At 47.5% G+C, this 20,412-nt stretch overlaps 1 protein-coding gene across 4 annotated transcripts in view; it reads right to left on the bottom strand.

Moving 5' to 3' along the window:
- The window catches only part of slc25a44a (solute carrier family 25 member 44a), a 352,818-nt gene that overhangs the window by 320,983 nt on the left and 11,423 nt on the right, over window positions 1-20,412 (bottom strand). For 2 of the 4 annotated variants that reach the window (XR_013495690.1, XR_013495689.1), the window contains exon 3: window positions 16,034-20,266. Coding sequence is in view for 1 of the 4 variants with exons in the window: in XM_078200139.1 (XP_078056265.1) it covers window positions 20,075-20,266 (192 nt within the window). In the remaining 3 variants the exon portion in view is untranslated. Of the gene's footprint in view, window positions 1-14,307; window positions 20,267-20,412 lie in introns of those variants that run through there. The other 2 variants (XR_013495691.1, XM_078200139.1) reach the window with 2 other exon arrangements.

Genomic DNA, 20,412 nt, shown 5'->3' on the forward strand with positions numbered 1-20,412 from the left:
AATCCATCTAAGTAAGAAGTCTCACAACACCAGGTTAAAGTCCAACAGGTTTATTTGGTAGCAAATACCATAAGCTTTCGGAGCACTGCTCCTTCGTCAGATGGAGTGGAAATCTGCTCTCAAACAGTGCAAACAGACAGAATCAAGTTGCAGATCCATCTAACCCATACATCTTTGAAGTGTAGGAGGAAACCGGAGCACCCGGAGGAAACCCCGAGGCTACACGGGGAGAATGTGTAGGCTCCGCACAGACAGTGACCAAGGCCGGAATTGAACCTGGGTCCTTGGCGCTGTGAGGCAGCAGTGCTAACCACTGTGCCACCGTGCTGCCCCTTTCTTATGTACTTACATTTGAGACGGTCCAGCGAAGATTCACTAAGTTGGTCCTTGGAATGAGGGGGGTGTCCTATGATGAGGGGTTGAGTAAACTGGGTCTATATTCTCTGGAGTTTAGAAGAATGAAAAGCAATCTCATTGAAATTCAGAATGGGCTTTGATAGGATAGACGCTGAGTTTGAATTCGCTGGTCTGGGGATCTAAAACATGGGGGTTGGGTTGGCACAGTCTCAGGATAAGGGGCCAATCATTTAGGACTGAGATGAGGAGAAATTTCTTCACTCAAAGGGTTGTGAATATTTGAAATTCACGACCCCAGAGGATTGTGACTGCTCCATTATGGAATACATTGAAGACTGGGATAGACAGATGTTTGGTCTCTCAGGGAATTAAGGGAGTGGGCAGAAAAATGGAGTTGAGGCTCAGGATCAGCCATGATCATATTGATGGCGAAGCAGACTTGATGGGCCGTGTGCTTTGTTCCTGCTCCTATTTAGAGTCAGAGAGTCATAGAGCAATATAGCAGGGAAACAGGCCCTTCAGCCCAACCGGTCCATGCTGACCATGGTGCCCTCCCAGCTAGCCCCAATTGCCCGCGTTTGGCCCAAATCCCTCTAATCCTTTCCCATCCATGTACTTATCCAAATGCTTTATAAATGTTGCAATTGAACCTTCCTCAACCACTTTCTCTGGCAGCTCATTCCATATCCACACCACCCTCTGTGTGAAGAAGTTGCCCCTCAGTTCCCCTTTAAATCTTTCCCCTCTCACCTTAAACCAACACCCTCTAGTTTTCAATTCCCCTTCCCTGGGAAAAAGACTATGTGCGTTCATCCTATCGATGCCCCTCATGATTTTATACACCTCAATAAGGTCACCCCTCATTCTCCGATGCTCCAAGGAATAAAGTCCTAGCCTGGCCAATCTCTCCCTATAACTCAGGCCCACTAGTCCTGGCAACATCCTTGCGAATCTTCTTTGCACTCCTTCCAGTTTATCAATGTCTTTCCTATAACAGGGTGACCAAAACTGTACACCATACTCCAAAGTGTGGCCTCACCAACGACTTGTACAACTGTAGCATAACGTTACAGAATCTCATTGCTGGCCCTAATTACATTGGTTTCTTTACTCTTCAATAAACCTTCAGTGGTTTAAGATGGAGAAGCAGTCTGTATGTGTCTTATTGTACAGCACAGGACTGTAACTTATGTCTATTGAACAGAAACAATGTGCAGGGGTGCGGGGAAAACACAGATCAGCACTAAATCATGAGGCTCCTTTGGAGAGCCAGTGTAGACACGATGGGCCGAATGGCCTCCTTCTGCACCGTAACAATTCTGTGACTCAGCCATGTGTATAGATTGGGGAAGGTGGGCAAAGCTGCCCGGTGGAGAAGGTTGAGAGATTGGAAATATTGAACACCATGAGAGGGGAGTCTGGCAGGAGCAGATCAGGAGAAACTGTTGCCTTTGTGGAAAAGATTGAGATCCGGGGGACACTGGCTTCAGGTGATTGGCAAAAGAAGCAGAGGCGAGATGAGGAGAGTGTTTCTTTACGAAGAGAGGGGGTCTGGAATGCGTCTCTGAGAGTGAGTTGGGAGGAGGTTTCATCGTGGCTTTTGAAAAGGGGAATTGGATAAATATCCAAAGATTTGTGCTCAACAGGTAGAGGGAGAGAGTGGCAGAGTCGCTCTAGCAGAGAGCAATAATATACGCAATGGGCTGAATGGCCACCTTCTGTGCTGTAACCTTTTTAAAAATTCATTCGTGGGACATGGGCGTCGCTGGCTAGGCAGCATCTATTGTCCATCCCTAGTTGCCTGAGGGCAGTTGAGAGTCAACCACATTGCTGTGGCTCTGGAGTCACATGTAGGCCAGACCAGGTAAGGACGACAGATTTCCTTCCCTAAAGGGCATTAGTGAACCAGATGGGTTTTTCCCGACAATCGACAATGGTTTCATGGTCATCAGTAGATTCTTAATTCCAGATTTTTTTATTGAATTCAAATTCGACCACCTGCCGTAACGGGATTCGAACCCGGGTCCCCAGAACATTAGCTGAGTTTCTGGGTTCATAGTCTGGCGATAATACCACTAGGTCATTGTCTCCTCTCTGATCGCAAGAATAAAGAGGAATATTATTTGTCCAGATTTCCCGAACAGTGTACAGGGCCGCAGACGTGAAGAGTTGATTTCAGAAGCTGCGCAGGTTTCTGTTCTGGGGAGGGTGCTTAACAATTTCTGGCTCATTAAGAGAGATGGAGGTGAGTGTAGGTCGTTGCTGGGAGTTTAATAAAACAGTGTGTCACATCTGTCAGTCTGACTCAGGCTCATTAGTGTCTAGTTATTGATGTCCCAGTTAAATCCTCTTGCTTCAAGCTGCCCTGGGTAAGGCTCCGACAGAACCTACAATAACACACACACCCTCACACACACACACTCATCCCCCCCAACACACACCCACACACACACACACACTCATCCCCCCAACACACACACCCCCAACACACACACACACACTCATCCCCCCAACACACACACACTCATCCCCCCAACACACACACCCTCACACACACACTCACCCCCCAACACACACCCACACACACAAACACACACTCATCCCCCCAACACACACACCCCCAACACACACACACACACACTCATCCCCCCAACACACACCCACACACACAAACACACACTCATCCCCCCAACACACACACCCCCAACACACACACACACACACTCATCCCCCCAACACACACACCCCCAACACACACACCCCCAACACACACACACACACTCATCCCCCCAACACACACACCCCCAACACACACACACACACAGTCACACTCTCACCCACACACAGTCACACTCTCACCCACACACGCACACTCTCACACACACCCACCCACAGACACACACACACCCACTCACACACCTCATGACACATGCACACACACACACCTCCGACACACACACAGGCCCCAATACACACACACACCCATGACACACACACACACACTCTCTCACACACACACTCACCCCTGACACACACTCACACACATACACTCACCCCTGACACACACACACACACACACTCTCACACACACTCACCCCTGACACACACACACACTCTCACACACACTCACCCCTGACACACACACACACACACACACACACTCACCCCTGACACACACACACTCACCCCTGACGCACACTCACCCCTGACACACTCACTCACACACACTCACCCGACACACACTCACCCGACACACACACTCACCCCTGACACACACACACACTCACCCCTGACGCACACTCACCACTGACACACTCACTCACACACACTCACCCCTGACACACACTCTCTCTCTCACACACGCACAAACCTGCCTGTCCTTTTGAAGTGCTGGACTTGTCAAGCTCTAGAGGTGAGTGTCTATCGCGGCTATCAATTCCTCTTGTCAGTAAGACGGACTGAGGGGAAAGTTTATCAAAGTGCCATTTGCTGAGAGATCGGGTCAAATGCAACGTGCTGCAGTTGACGGCTTTTTAATGACCTTGGAAGAGCTTATCCTTTTTGAATTTAAGCAGTGCCTCTCAGCATGGGGGGGGCGGAGAGGTGCGGGGAGCAAGGGTCGGTGCGGCTAAAAGTTAGTGTCAGCCACTAATATAACCCGGGTCAAATGTCACGCCACTTCAATCGGTCGGCAGCCGTAGCGTCTCAGCTTCCCCCAGTCAGCTGCTCACTGCATCAGAGGAAGCAAATTAGCTTGATAGGGCATGGTGGCACAGTGGTTAGCACTGCTGCCTCACAGCGCCAGGGACCTGGGTTCGATTCCTGCCTCGGGTCACTGTCTGTGTAGAGTTTGCAGGTTGTCTGTGTGGGTTTCCTCCGGGTGCTCCGGTTTCCTCCCACAGTCCAAAAATGTGCAGGTTAGGTGGATTGGCCGTGCTAAATTGCCCCTTAGTGTCAGGGGGACTAGCAGGGTAAATAGGTGGGGTTCTGGTCTAGAGCCTGGATGGGATTGTGGTCGCTGTTGGCTCGTTGGGCTTAGTGTCGGGGGATTAGGAGTGTAAATATATGGGGTTACAGGGTTTAGGACCCTGGTGGGATTCTTGTCAGTGCAGACTTGATGGGCCGAATGGCCTCTTTCTGCACTGTAGGATTCTATGATTCATTGCGGTGTTAATGTAAACCTTCTTGTGATACTAATAAATAAACTTTAAAACCTTAAACGCAACCCGAATTTCTGTAAATTGCCACGGAGCAGCGGGGTGGTCCTGGCTGAGCAGAGAGGGCACTGTGTCCAGCCGGGAAGCTTGGAACGCCTTCTGTCTCCAGACTGAGGGGAAGTCAACAAAACCACACATTCTAAACACAAGTCGCCAATACTCACAATAAACTGAGATACATCCATCAACATGGTCTAGTGGAGGGAGGCGATGGCCTAGTGGTATTATCGCTAGACTATTAATCCAGAAACTCAGCTAATGCTCTGGGGACCCGGGTTCGAATCCCGCCACGGCAGATGGTGAAGTTTGAATTCAATAAAAAAAAAATCTGGAATTAAGAATCTACTGATGATCATGAAACCATTGCTGATTGTTGGAAAAACCCATCTGGTTCACTAATGTCCTTTAGAGAAGGAAATCTGCCGTCCTTACCCGGTCTGGCCTACATGTGACTCCAGAGCCACAGCAATGTGGTTGACTCTCAACTGCCCTCTGAAATGGCCTACCGAGCCATTCAGTTCAACTAGGGATGGGCAATAAATGCTGGCCAGCCAGCAACGCTCATGTCCCACTGCTGTGTGAGGACAGGGAGAAGCTATTCCAGTCCTGGGACTTGCTTCATCATTTAACTGGAAGATGTCTGACCTGTACCTACCTGCATAGTGGCAGACAGGTGGTATTGTCGCTGCACTTATAATCTAGCGACCAAGGGGACCTAGGTTCGAATCCCACCATGGCAGATGGTGAAATTTGAATTCAATACAAATATGGAATATAAAGTCTCAGGAATGGCGACCATAAAACTATCATAGTTTGTCATAAGAAAAACCCCATCTGGTTCACTAATGTCCTTTAGGGAAGGAAATCTGCTATCGTTACCCGGTCTGGCCTACATGTGATTCCAGAGCCACAGCAATGTGGTTGACTCTCAACTGCCCTCTGAAGTCCAAAGGTGTATAGGTTAGGTGGATTGGCCATGCTACATTGCCCCTTAGTGTCCCAGGATGTTTAGGTTAGGGGGGATTAGTGGGATGAATATGTGGGGTTACGGGGATAGGGCCTAGGTGGGATGCTCTGTCAGAGAGGCAGCGCAAACTCGATGGGCCAAATGGCCTCCTTCTGCACTGTCGGGATTCTATAGAAATGGGCCAGCGAGCCACTCAGTTCAAGGGCAGTTAAGGAGCGGCAATAAATGGTGGCCCAGGCAGCGACGCCCACATCCTATGAATGAATATTGTCAAGCATCGTATTATATTAGTAAGTGCGATTCTGAGGGAGCTTGACAGAGTGGAAGTTGCGAGAGGGTTTCCCCTCGTGAACTCAGGGACACAATATCATAATGAGGGGTCTCTGGTTTAATACTGAGATGAGGAGGGATTTCTTTCTGAAGGTTGTTACTCTTTGAATTCTCTGCCCCGGGGAGTGATGGAGACGGGACCATTGACTATATTCGAGGTTGGGTTCAACAGATTTGCCATCCACAAAGGAGGTAAAGGTTATGGGGGCAGAAAAGTGGTGTTAAAGCCACAGTCAGATCAGCCCTGATCTTATTGAATGGCGGAGCAGGCTTGATGGGCTGAATGGCCTACTCCTGCTCCTATGCCAACAAATATCCATCAATCTCACTTTGGAATTGACCTCCAATCTCCACAGTGAGTTCCAGATTTCCATGACCCTCTGTGTGAATTTAAAGTGCTTCTGACATTGTCCCTGAATGGCCCAACTCTAAGATTCTGCCCCCTTGCTCCTGACTATCCCACCATCTGGGTTGCATCATCTTCAATGTTGTTGCCCTGCAGATGCGTGGTCGTGGGGGAATATTGGTGCATTTACAGAACAGAGTTCAGACAAGGACACCAGAGGAAACAGGGAATATGGGAATGTAGTTCCTTCTCCTGCAAGACCTTACTTGATCTTAATGAATGGCGGAGCAGGCTCGTAGGGCCAAATGGCCTCCTCCTGCTCCTATCGTCTAGGTTTCTATGTTTTATGCTTCATTTTAGCCCTGTCCATCACCCCGAGCTTCAGAGAAGAAGGGAAAGTGGGAGGAGAGATTCCTACTGCCGTGTTGGAACTGAGGCATTATCACCCCAATATGTTATATGATTTTGTTTTTTAAAAAAATTATTTCAAGGGATGTGGAAGTAACTTACTCCATTCCAACTCTCTTCCCACCTCTAGTGACGCACTCAGGCAGACTTTTACAAAGAACAAAGAAAATTACAGCACAGGAACAGGCCCTTTGGCCCTCCAAGCCTGCACCGACCATGCTGCCCGTCTGAACTAAAACCCCCTACCCTTCCGGGGACCGTATCCCTCTATTCCCATCCTAATCATGTATTTGTCAAGACGCCGCATAAAAGTCACTATCGTATCTGCTTCCACTACCTCCTCCAGCAGTGAGTTCCAGGCACCCACCACCCTCTTGCCCCGTACATCTCCTTTAAACCTTGCCCCTCGCATCTTAAACCTATGCCCCCTAGTAATTGACTCTTCCACCCTGGGAAAAAGCTTCTGACTATCCACTCTGTCCGTGCCTCTCATAATCTTGTAGACTTCTATCAGGTCGCCCCTCAACCTCCGTCGCTCCAGTGAGAACAAACCAAGTTTCTCCAACCTCTCCTCATAGCTAATGCCCCCCATACCAGGCAACATCCTGGTAAATCTTTTCTGTACCCCCTCTCCAAAGCCTCCACATCCTTTGGTAGTGCGGCAACCAGAATTGAACACTATATTCCAAGTGGAGCCTAACTAAGGCTCGATTTTGTCTGTTTCCATGGTTAGTAATTCCTGGAACTGGTCGCTAGTCTGTCGCTAGGGGCTTTATAGCTTGAGGGGGCACCCACTCCACATCAAGCGTGGCTGAACATGAGTCTCTCCCGTTCTCACCGCCAGCCATTGGCGTGTTTGGAAGGATTTTGCAGGTTGACACTCAACCTGTTTGGCCGCGCTATGAACGCACCTTCCTTGGCCGTCAAGTCCTGGGGTGGGACTCGAACCCGGAGCTTCCGGCTCAGAGGCAGGGACGCTAACCCCACTGCGCCACAAGACCTCCTCCAACACTTACTGACAATCCCTAATTGCCCCTTGAGAAGGTGGTAGTGAGCCACCTTCTTGAACTGCTGTGGTGCTTTTAGCGTTGGTACACCCACAGTGCAATGGGAGTGACACTGAGGCAATTCCATCCCCCACCTCCTCTGGGCTGCTATTCCTAAAAGAAGCCTTCCCTCGGCTTGGTATGGGCTCCTGCTCTGCTCATGATCGCAAGAAACTACAAAAGATCGTGAATGTAGCCCAATCCATCACGCTAACCAGCCTCCCATCCATTGACTCTGTCTACACTTCCCGCTGCCTTGGAAAAGCAGCCAGCATAATTAAGGATCCCACGCACCCCGGACATTCTCTCTTCCATCTTCTTCCGACGGGAAAAAGAGACAAAAATCTGAGGTCACGTACCAACCGACTCAAGAACAGCTTCTTCCCTGCTGCCATCAGACTTTTGAATGGACCTACCTTGCATTAAGTTGATCTTTCTCTACACCCTGGTTATGACTGTAACACTACATTCTGCACCCTCTCCTTCTCTATGAACGGTATGCTTTGTCTGTATAGCGCGCAAGAAACAATACTTTTCAGTGTATCCCAATACACGTGACAATAATAAATCAAATCAAATCAAAGAGGTAGGATTTCACTGTCTTGCGAAACATGCCTGTGACACTATCTTGATGGAAACAGCAACAGGCTCTGCAAAGCTGGGGCATTGAAGGAATGGCCGATATATTTCCAAGTCAGGATGGGAAACCTCCAAGCCACTCACTATCCTGACTTGGAAATATATCCTGGACTGTCTCACTGCTTACCTTGAGGGGAGCAATGAGACAGACCAGGGTTAGACTGCCATCTGGTGTTCACATGTGAACCAAGCAGCCGAGATGGGAAAACTCTCAGATTCCAAATTCCTACGACATTCCCAAATTCTGGTCGAACGAGTGTCAATAAATTATGGATTATTCTCAGCATAAAGATCAAAGGTCAAGAATTTACGCTTCCCTGTCACACTGGATTGTGTTCAAATCTCAGATACACCAGGAGATGTTTATATGAAATATATAAACATGTATATAAAGTTTATTTATTAGTCACAAGTGAGGCTTACATTAACACTGCAATGAAGTTACTGTGAAAATCCCCTAACCGCCACACTCCGGCGCCTGTTCAGGTCAATGTATCTAACCTGCACATCTTTGGACTGTGGGAGGAAACTGGAGCACCCGGAGGAAACCCACGCAGACACGGGGAGAATGTGCAAACTCCGCACTGACAGTGACCCAAACTGGGAATCGAACCCGGGTCCCTGGCAGCAGTGCTGACCACTGTGCCACCGTGCTGCCCTATGTACATAACACGAATGCTACGAAAATCGTTAACTGCTGATGTCCTGTGGCATGCCTGGCAGGTTAAACCACTTGAATAGTCAGGGTTAAAGCACCTTTATAAATGAGCCCACCTTCATTTTGTTAATTTTAAAACTAAGATTAATAGTGTTATTGTGAAACAAAGGTATGGTGTCATCTGTGGCAAGTGCAGATATGTGGAGTTAAGGTCACAACCAGCCATGATCTCGGGATTGGCACAGAAGCCCGCATAGTTTTACCAGTACATGCAGGATGTATGTCAGCAGGCCCTTTAGAGGTGCCACGATGGCAATGGAGGCGGGTAGAAGTCATTAAGAGCATATCAGAGGCTGGGAATCTTGCGGTGAGTAACCCACCTCCTGACCCCCCAAAGCCTGTCCACCATCTACAAGGCACAAGTCAGGAGTGTGATGGAATACTCTCCACTTGCCTGGATGGGTGCAGCTCCAACAACACTCAAGAAGCTCGACACCATCCAGGACAAAGCAGCCCCGCTTGATTGCTACCACTCCCACAAATATTCACTCCCTCCAGCGATGCACTGTAGCAGCAGTGTATACAATCTACAAGATGCACTGCAGCAACTCACCGAGGCTCCTTCAACAGCACCTCCCAAACCCACGACTGCTGCCACCTAGAAGGCCTGGGGCAGCAGATACGTGGGAACAATGCCACCCTGGAGGTTTCCCTCCAAGCCACTCACCATCCTGACTTGGAAATACATCGGCCGTTCCTTTAATGTCGCTGGTCAAAATCCTGGAACTCCTTTCCTAACAGCAGTTGGATGTGAGCGGCACGGTAGCACAGTGGTTAGCACTGCTGCCTCACAGTGCAAGGACCTGGGTTCGATTCCCGGCTCGGGTCACTGTCTGTGTGGAGTCTGCACATTCTCCCCGTGTCTGTGTGGGTTTCCTCCGGGTGCTCTGGTTAAACTTAAACATGAACTGCAGCGGTTTCATAGCATCCCTACAGTACAGAAAGAGGCCATTCGGCCCATTGAGTCTGCACCGACCACAATCCCACACAGGCCCTACCCCCATATCCCTACATATTTACCCACTAATCCCTCTAGCCTACGCATCTCAGGACACTAAGGGCAATTTTAGCATGGCCAATCAACCTAACCCGCACATCTTTGGACTGTGGGAGGAAACCGGAGCACCCGGAGGAAACCCACGCAGACACGAGGAGAATGTGCAAACTCCACACAGACGGTGACCCAAGCCGGGAATCGAACCCAGGTCCCTGGAGCTGTGAAGCAGCAGTGCTAACCACTGTGCTACTGTGCCACTAAGAAGGCAGCTCACCAGCACCTTCTCCAGAGTAATTAGGAATGGGCAATAATAAATGCTGGGCCTCGCCAGCGATACCCACACCCCATAAACGAACCGAAAAATAATGAAGCCAGGTTAGGAAAGTCGATTGGTGGCAGCACGGTGGCACAATAGTTAGCACTGCTGCCTCAGGGCATCAGGGACCCGGGTTCGATTCCCGGCTTGGGATGCTGTCTGCGCAGAATCTGCACATTTTCCTCGCGTCTGCGTGGGTTTCTGGTTTCCTCCCACAGTCCGAAAGATGTGCTGGTTCGGTGCATTGGCCGTGCTAAATTCTCCCTCAGTGTACCCGAACAGGCGCCGGAGTGTGGCAACTAGGGGATTTTCATAGTAACTTCATTGCAGTGTTAATGTAAGCCTACTTGTGACACTAATTTAAAAACAATTCTGCTAAGAACTTACTTCCTGTAGACGCAGAAAGGTGTCAGGTATCAATCTGAAGACAACCCGCCCAATTTTCAGGTCCTCCCACTTCCTTCCTCGCCTCCTGCGGGAGCAGAAGATTCCAGGCGCTGTGTCCCGATATCCGAAAACAACATCTCATCAGAGTGCACCGTGAGCCAGCCAGGCGAATGTTAAAGCAGCTCAGGAATGGTCACACAATCAATCACCAAAGACTCAAATCTTTAATACATCAAACATTTAACCACCATTCAGTTGAACAGCCTGTACTGTGCGCGTTGCCTGTGGGAGACAAATAAAGTTTATTTATTAGTGTCACAAGTCGGCTTACATTAACACTGCAATGAAGTTACTGTGAAAATCCTCTAGTCGCCACACTCCGGTGCCTGTTCGGGTACACTGAGGGAGAATTTAGCATGGCTAATGCACCCAACCAGCACGTCTTTTGGACTGTGGGAGGAAACCGGAGCACACGGAGGAAACCCACACAGACATGGGGAGAACGTGCAGACTCCGCACAGACAGTGACCCAAGCCGGGAATCGAACCAGGGTCCCTGGCGGTAAGGCAGCAGTGCTAACCACTGTGCATTTTCCTCATCAGAATAAAATTAGTGGATAAACTCAGCTCAAAGGCAGTCTGAAAATGTGCGTGCAGCAAATTGATGTTTGCAGCTAAGATGCTCTGCTTGGCAGGTATACGATATCTCACTGGGAAAGGAGTTGTCAGTGGCTTAAAAATAATCGCCCAGCATTACTGGAGGATTGGATCGAATAAATAAGAAATTAAATCAATCCATGATTCGAAACACTGGGGAGTTAACAATTCACTTCTGTAAACTGCAAGGTGCCAATACAGCAGCAGGCGCAACAAGACTAGAATTCAGTGCAATTCCTGCAGAAACAGCCAGCAACATTGCAATTGTTTTTATTAATTCGTGGGACATGTGCATCGCTGGCTGGCCAGCATTTATTGCCCATCCCTAGTTGCCCTTGTTCAGAGGGCACCTGAGAGTCAACCACATTGAGGCCGGACCAGGTAAGGACAGCAGATTTCTTTCCCAAAGGATATTATTGTCCTTTTCCGACAATGGTTTCATCGTCATCAGTAGATTCTTAATTCCAGATTTTGTTTATTGAGTTCCAGCAGCTGCCATGGTGGGATTCAAACCCGGGTCCCCAGAACATTAGTTGAGCTTCTGGGTTAATAGTCTAGCGATAGTACCACTAGGCCATTGCCTCCCCATTGCTGGTATATCAAGTCTCACCTGCAACCCTACTTTATTAAAGAGTCACATTAACATGAAGTGGAGAGATCTGTAACATGTGCAGCCAGAAGATGTAATGCTGGGAGGAGTCACTCATTAAAATACTGAAGCTCACCCTTATTTACCTCCCCCAATTTAGAATAGAGAGCTACAGTGCAGAAGGCTATTCAACCCATTGAGTCTGCACCGACCACAATCCCACCCAGGCCCTATCCCCATAACCCCATGCATTTACCCTATCTAGTCCTCCTGACACTAAGGGGCATTTTAGCATGGCCAATTCGTCTAACCCGCACATCTTGGACTGTGGGAGGAAACCGGAGCACCCGGAGGAAACCCACGCAGACACAGGGAGAATGTGCAAACTCCACACAGTGACCCATGCCGGGAATCGAACCCAAGTCCCTGGCGCTGAGAGACATCAGTGCTACCCACCGTGCCGCCCACTTTACAGCCGAGAGAAAGAGACTCGATCCCGGTGGTTGCCTTATTTCATTTATACCAGGTGTAGAATTACCTTTTTACTGCAATCCACATGACAGAATATAACCCATACGAATCTAATTTAAAATCTTGCAACTTTATTAAAGAGATGGGGGAGTTGCTCTGTCTGTCTCTTCCGTAGAGTCAGCAAGTGTTCCCCTCAGGTAACTCATTTAGCCTCAATTTTCCAAATATTGCAAGCATCGCTATTGTGTGGAAACACTTCAAAGGGCAACTTGCTCTGGGTAAACAACTTTAATACCATTTATAATGCCAATTTTGAAATGTCTGTGATGTTTCTTTGACAGAGTGCGACATGATCTATGTGGAGAACCTGATTATTATTACACTTTGTATGATGGCCTCTTTGAGAGGTTTGTAACGTTTTTTTCAGATATTTTATGAATGAAGTATATTATAGTTAAGAAAGCCCACCAACGCTTCTATTTTCTCAGGAGACTAAGGAAATTTGGCATGTTAGCTATGATTCTCACAACCTTTACAGATGCACCACAGAAAGCATCCTTTCCAGGTGTATCACAGCTTGGTATGGCTCCTGCTCTGCCCAAGACTGCAAGAAACTACAAAAGGTCGTGAATGAAGCCCAGTCCTTCACTCAAACCAGCCTCCCATCCATTGACTCTGTCTACACTTCCCGCTGCCTCGGCAAAGCAGCCAACATAATCAACGACCCCACACACCCCGGACATTCTCTCTTCCACCTTCTTCCATCGGGCAAAAGATACAAAAGTCTGAGGTCATGTACCAAGAACAGTTTCTTCCCTGCTGCCATCAGACTTTTGAATGGACCGACCTTGCATTAAGTTGATCTTTTTCTGCACCCTAGCTATGACTGTAACACTTCATTCTACACCCTCTCCTTTCCTTCTCCCCGATGTACTGTATGAATGGTATACTTTGTCTGCATAGCGCATAAGAAACAATATTTTTCACTGCATCCCAATACATGTGATAATAATAAATTGAATCAAAATATTTTTTCAAAAAAAGACAGTTCATAGAATCCCTACGGTGCAGAAAGAGGCCATTCAGCCCATCGAGTCTGCACCGACAACACTCCCACCCAGGCCCGACCCCCGTAACCCCACATATTTACCCCGCTAATCCCTCTAACCTACGCATCCTGGGACACTAAGGGACAATTTAGCACGGCTAATGCACCTAACCCGCACATCTTTGGACTGTGGGAGGAGACTGGAGCACCCGGAGGAAACCCACGCAGATACGGGGAGAATGTGCAAACTCCACGTGGACAGCCACCCAAGCCAGGAATCGAACCTGGGTCTCTGGTGCTGTGAGGCAGCAGTGCTAACCACTGTGCCCCCCCGCAAACACAAGAAGAGTTAGTGGACCACGGGTCCACCAAGCTGATGCCCATCATTGTGAAGATGTTTGTAAGGCTGAGGTGATGATCGGAAAGATAAAGGGCCATTAGAGATACACAGCACAGCTTCTGGAAGAAAAGGTCTTGTCTGACAAACCTGCTCGAGTTTGTCTATGAAAAGAAATAGGACTAGTTAATGGATGAAGGAAATCTAGTTACCGGCCTTTCAGAGAATCTGGCAAGGTATCTCACTCTGGAACTCCCTCCCTAACAGCACTGTGGGTGTACCTACGCCACCAGGACTGCAACGGTTCAAGAAGGCAGTTCACTGCCACCATCTTAGGGGCAATTAGGGATGGGTTTAAAAGCTGGCCTAGCCAGTGACGCCCACATACTGCAAATGAATTTTTTACAAAGTCATGCTGCAAGATGTAACCCTACTGCATCAGTGGGAACAAGAACATCCAAAAAGTTGGCATATGAGCCTGAAGGCAGGTTCGCCCAGAAATCGATCCTCGGCCTCTTTCTATTCAATGTCTTTATTGATGAAAGTAGTGGAGATGCTGGACAATCAGATTGTACGTGAAGCAGTAGTCATAAAGTCAAACTAGATTTTGAATCTTGCTTTATTTAAGTCACGGCTCACACAGGGAAGACCCTGTGTGGTGAGCGACAATGAGGGTGACCACCTTCACCGACAGTTCGATTTCACACTTGGCATACAAGTCGTCCCAGTTTTTGGAGGGGTTTTATCGAGGCTTCAAACATCGCTGCTCAATGTTGGTGGACTCTGTATAATAGAACGGTGTCCAGTAAATGATTGAACTGTAATTACATCAGAATAAACAGGCTCCCACACACCCTGATCATCACTTTTAAGATTAACTTTGTGATAATCTAATAAAGCTTGAAACTGTCTCGATGTAACTGAGTGGAATCCTGAAAGCTGAACAGGTAGCTGGTTAGACCACATAGAGAGTATTATTGTCACAAGTAGGCTTACATTAACACTGCAATGAAGTTACAGTGAAAATCCCCTAGTCGCCACACTCCGACGCCTCTTCGGGTACACTGAGGGAGAATTTAGCACGGTCAATGCACCCAACCAGCACGTCTTTCAGACTGTGGGAGGAAACCGGAGCACCCGGAGGAAACCCACGCAGACACAGGGAGAACGTGCAGACTCTGCACAGACAGTGACCCAAGCCGGGAAGCAGGTCTCTGGCGCTGTGAAGCAGCAGTGCTAATCACTGTGCTACCGTGCTGCCCAGTTTTGGTGCTACTGATAATGAACTATGATGCTCTTGGGAAAGATTCAGACAAGAGTTCAAGACGATGATTTCTGGCTTAAAGAGCCTTAGTTATTCAGATAAGCTTGAAAAGTTGGGTCTTCGTAACCTTAGAACAGCACAGATGTAGAGGCAACCTGGCCTATAAAATAATGAATGAGGTGAAATGCAGATTGGCAAGCTTGGCGGATCAGTGAGGATGGAGGGGGGTTGGGGGGGGGGGATGCAGACACACTACACCAAAATAAGAATAGGTTAGACGTTAGGCCATGCTGTCCATTCCCAAGATGTGTTACCATTTTTATCACCTTCATTATTGAGCCTCTGATGCATCGTGCCTCTCCCAGGGATTACACGGCAGTGGGGGTGGGCGTTAGGGAGGGTGGGTAGTAGGGAGGGTGGGAGGTAGGGAGAGTCTGGTTACAGTGCTCCAGGAATCATGAGTGTGGGACATATTCAATAAGCCACCTGGTCTTTGCCTGCTCACCTTTCTCATATACCCTGTGTACTCCTGAAACATTTCTGACTATACGTTCACTTGCCTACATTTATATTGGGAGCTGCTTACACAAACATGCTAGTCTCACCACAGCTGTGCCAACAATTAAAAAAAACAACTTTTATATAGCACCTTGATTGTTATTTAAATTTTATTTATTGGTGTCTCAAATTGGCTTACATCAACACTGCAATGAAGTTACTGTGAGAATCCCCTAGTCGCCGCACTCCGGCGCCTGTTTGGGCACAACGAGGGAGAATTTAGCATGGCCAATGCACCCTAATCAGCATGTCTTTTGGACTTTTAGCACCTGGAGGAAACCCACGCAGACACAGGGAGAATGTGCAGACTCTGCATCGACAGTGACCCAAGCCAGGAATCGAACCCGGGTCCCTGGTGCTGTGAGGCAGCGGTGCTAACCACTGTGCCACCGTGCCGCCCATAAAAGTTATAAAGTCGGTCTAAGGGGCTTTACAGGGAAATTTAACATTGAGCCACACACAAGGTGATATGAGATCAGGCAAACCAGAAGCTTGATCAAAGAGGTAGGTTTTAAGAAATATCTTAAAGGCAAAGAGATCGAAGAGGGAATTCCAGAGCTTAGATCCCAGCCAGCAATCACAGAGCAAAGAAACTGGGAATGAACAAGGTGCCAGAGTAGGAGCAATGCAGATTTCTCAGAGGGTTGTGGGGCTAGAGGAGGTTACAGATATGGGGAGGGAGTGAAGTCAGGGAGGGATCAGAGTTTGGAGTAAATTACCCTCTACACCTCATCAGAAAGCTGTACTAAACCATCACAGATCACTGTCCCAGCCACAATAGTGGCATTCTGTCCAAATCCAAACACCTCACTTGAAGGAAGGAATCCAAGTCCTGGAAAGGTGCTGAGGAGATTTACTGGGATGATAGCGGGGATGAGGGACCCGAGTACATGGAATTGTCTTTTAAGTTTTTTTAAATGTTGTCTTTTAAAAAGCATTTAGACTGTTACATGGGTAAGATGGGTATAGAGGGATATGGGCCAAATGCGGACAATTGGGACTAGCTTCGGGGTTTAAAAAAAAAAGGCGGCATGGACAAGTTGGGCCGAAGGGCCTGTTTCCATGCTGTAAACCTCTGATTCTAAGGCTATGACTCTAAAAGGCTACTACGCAGGATAGGAGCTTGTGGTGTTGGAGGTAATGTTCTGGCATTGATAGAGGATTGGCTGCTAACAGGAAGCAGTGAGTAATGATGAGGAGGGGTCCTCTTTCTCAGGTTAGAGGGCAGTGACCAGAGGCCCCAGGGATTAGTGCCAGGACTGCAGCTTTTCACAATATATTGATGATTTGGAGAACGGAACAGTATGCATTGTGGCCAAAGGTGGGAGGGAAGGCAGGTTGGAAGGAGGACTTAAATAGGTTAGAGAGAGATATAGACAGGTTAAGTCAATGGGTAGGAATCTGGCAAATGGAATTCAATGTGGGAAGGAAATGTGAGATTGTTCATTTTGGAAGAAAGAATGAACAGGCCGATTATTATTTAAATGGAGAGAGACTGGAGAAAGCTGTAGTACAAAGGGACTTGGGAGTCCCTGTTCATGAAACTCAAAGCTGGGAGACAGGTACAGAGATAATAGGAAAGGCAAATGGAATGCTGGCTTTTATTTCAAGGAGGTTGAAGTATAAAACTAAAGAGATGTTGCTGCAACTGTACAAGGTATTAGTGAGGCCATATTTAGAATACTGTACTGTTTTGGTCTCCTTATTTAAGTAAAGATATCTTATTGGAGGCAGTACAGAGGAGGTTTATTGGGATGATCCCGGGTATGGAGGGACTTTCATAAGGAGAAGGATTCAACGGGTTGGCTCTGTATCTCCTGGAGTTCAGAAGAATAAGGTGATTTGATTGAAACATATAAGATTCTTCTGGGGTTAGACAGGGTAAATGTTGGGAGATGTCTCCACTCACTGGGAGTGTGTAGGGCGGAGCTACAGAATAAGGGGCTGCTGATTTAAGACAGATCGGAGGAAGAATTTCTTCCCTCAGAGAGTGATGAATCTTTGGAATTCCCAGGAAGCTGTGGAGACCGAATCCTTGAACATTTGCAAGGCTGAGATGGATAGGTTTTTAATCAGTAAGGGAACTAAGGGTTACGGAGAAATGGCAGGAGAGTGGACTTAGTGGAAGTAAGATCAGCCACGATCGTATTAAATGGCGGAATGGGCTTGAAGGGCTGAATGGCCTATTCCTGTTCCTATTTCTTACAGTCTTGTAGGTTGAGGCTGCTTACCTCGGAGCAGTGAGGGTGAACGGAAGATTAGATACAAGAGTTCAAAACCACAAATTGTTTTGACGGTTCTCCTTACTGTTTTCAGTGGTAGAATTGTCAGTAACCAGATTTAAAACAGAACTGGAGGAGATACGAGAGGTTTTTTTTAAATAGAGGAAGTTGTTAATGTATGGATTGCACTGTTTGCAAGAGTATTGGAAGCAGATTCAAGAAGGAATTAAGATAAGTATTTGAAATGGGAACATTTCTGGGGCTAAGGGGAAAAATTAGAGTTGGGGAGGGTGGGAATCTCTCAAAGTGCTGGCACAGACACAATGGGCTGAATGGCCTCCTTGTGGGCTGTATGGTCCTTTGAGAAGGAGGAGAAACTAGGAAATTACAGGGACAAGTTTCCATAAACACTTCCTGTTATATGGAGGAGCCCGTAATAAAATTAAGGACAACATTTTTGACTTTAAAATGGGGACTGAGTTATTGTCTACACGGCCTGGGCCACTTATTCCCCCATTCAGTGTCCTTGCTTCAGCCAAGACTATACTTGGTTATGGTTCAGAGGAAAACTAATTGAAGGGGGCACAGGTTAAAGGGGGAAAGTTTAAGGGGGATACGTGGGGGAAGCTTTTCACACAGAGAGTGGTAGGTGCCTGGGACATGCTGCCAGAGGAGGTGGTGGAAGCAGGCACATTAGACACATTTAAGAGACATCTGGATGGGTGCATGAATAGAGGGGGGGGGGGGGAATAGAGCGATACAGACCGAGTAAGGGTAGAAGGTTTTCTTTTTAAGTTTAGTTTGGGCATCATGATCGGCACAGGCCCGTTCCTGTGCTGTTCTTTGTTCTAAAAATGTTGAGCCGTATGTCTTTGCTATGTTTTTACCATCAGGAATTCTTCTGTAAACATGTCCTGTTTTCTGCATGTAACATGAAGCCTGATAGGTACATGTGGGAGAAAGAATAGAAGGGTATGCTGATAGGACGAGATGAAGTAGGTAGAGTGGGAGGAAGCTTGTGTGGAATGTAAACACTTGCATAGACCCAGCTGGGCAGATTGTCGTGCTTCTGCGCTGTAAATTCTATGTAATTTTCACCACACGAAGGGGAGTATAATTATCCTGTGACAGGTACTTCCTTTTATAAACATGGGTGCTGGAATTTATGAAGCAATTAGAAGCAAGGGCAAAATGCCTCACTTTTAAAATAGGACTGAATTACAGTGCTCTAGTCTGACGACCCTGTCCCTCTGACCGTGTTACCTGCAGACCCCCCCCCCGTCCTGTAAAAGGTCACTGGAGGTCGATGAGAAGTTGCCAATTTTTTTTTTGATTTGTCGGTGTCGGAAGCAAAAGCCTCACGATAAACACGAGTTGCTTTCTCACAAGTACGTCACTAACCAGCAGATAAATACAAAGTCATTCCCATCGAAAGCACGGAATGACTTTTTTTAAAAACAAAAATCTGATTAGATCCGCCCGAGTAATACTGCGGGGCACAGAAACACCAGCAGTCAGAAATAAGATGGAGTTTGAGAAGTTTGTACAAAGCAGCTCTCCCAGTCTGTAACAATGCTGGGAGTGATTCAGCCTCTTCCAGTGCGAATACAGCTTTAAGTTATTTACACTGAAATACTCTTGGAGCTTGCAAAGAAAAGGAATTTCAGTAGGGCAAATGTGCTTGCATATACAGTGCCAAGAATTCTTCTGAACTCACCACCCATCTTCACTATCACCAATCAAACTGCTATTGCTGCAGCTTCTGCGATAAAGCCTACAATCCTCTCCAACACATCCCGAGAGAGTCAAAAGCTATCAATGAATTTCTGGATGTTTCCATAATACAAGTATGAGAATATTCACCATCAGCTGCACTGACCATAATAATTCGATTCCCAGCTCCAGCGTCAATCCCGATTTATGTTCGGGATTGTAGAATATCAGAGACCGCGGGAGGGATTTTCCAGTCCTGTTTGCTGGTGTGTCAAGTTTTCCACCCCTGCCCGCGATGATGCCCATGGCGGGTGAGGGGGGGGGGGGATTCCTTTCTCGGAGACAGGTCCTTTGCCCCAGTGTAGCACCTACATCACCACTGGAGTTTAACATTTCAGACAGTGAGTGAATGTATAAAATGATGAAACATTTACAATGTGCCTTGATAGCCACCATCTGTTTCTATTAGATCCAGGCGCACGGGCAAGCTACCAGTGTCTAGTTCCCACTAGCTCTTGCCTCAGGCTCACTTTCTTCAGTGTTTCATAGCCAACCACCAGCAGGAGAGTTGTTGGTGCTGACGACAAGATACGCGCTGACAATCCCTTGGTCAGGCCCAACGGACCTTCTTCTTTCAGAAGCTGCTCAAATGTTCTAATTATCGAGGACTTCCCTTCCACCTGAAACAGAAAAGGTGAATGGAGACAAGCAAATTACTGCAGTCGGGAAAGCCCGGTGTGTTTCTAAGGGGTTTCTGACTAGTGTTACTCCATTGATGCAAAGGCATCATTTTAAGATAATTCTGCCGATGCAATTACATTTAAAT

The sequence above is a fragment of the Mustelus asterias genome, chromosome 29 (assembly GCF_964213995.1).
Source record: "Mustelus asterias chromosome 29, sMusAst1.hap1.1, whole genome shotgun sequence".
NCBI classification, from domain to species: Eukaryota; Metazoa; Chordata; class Chondrichthyes; order Carcharhiniformes; family Triakidae; genus Mustelus; species Mustelus asterias.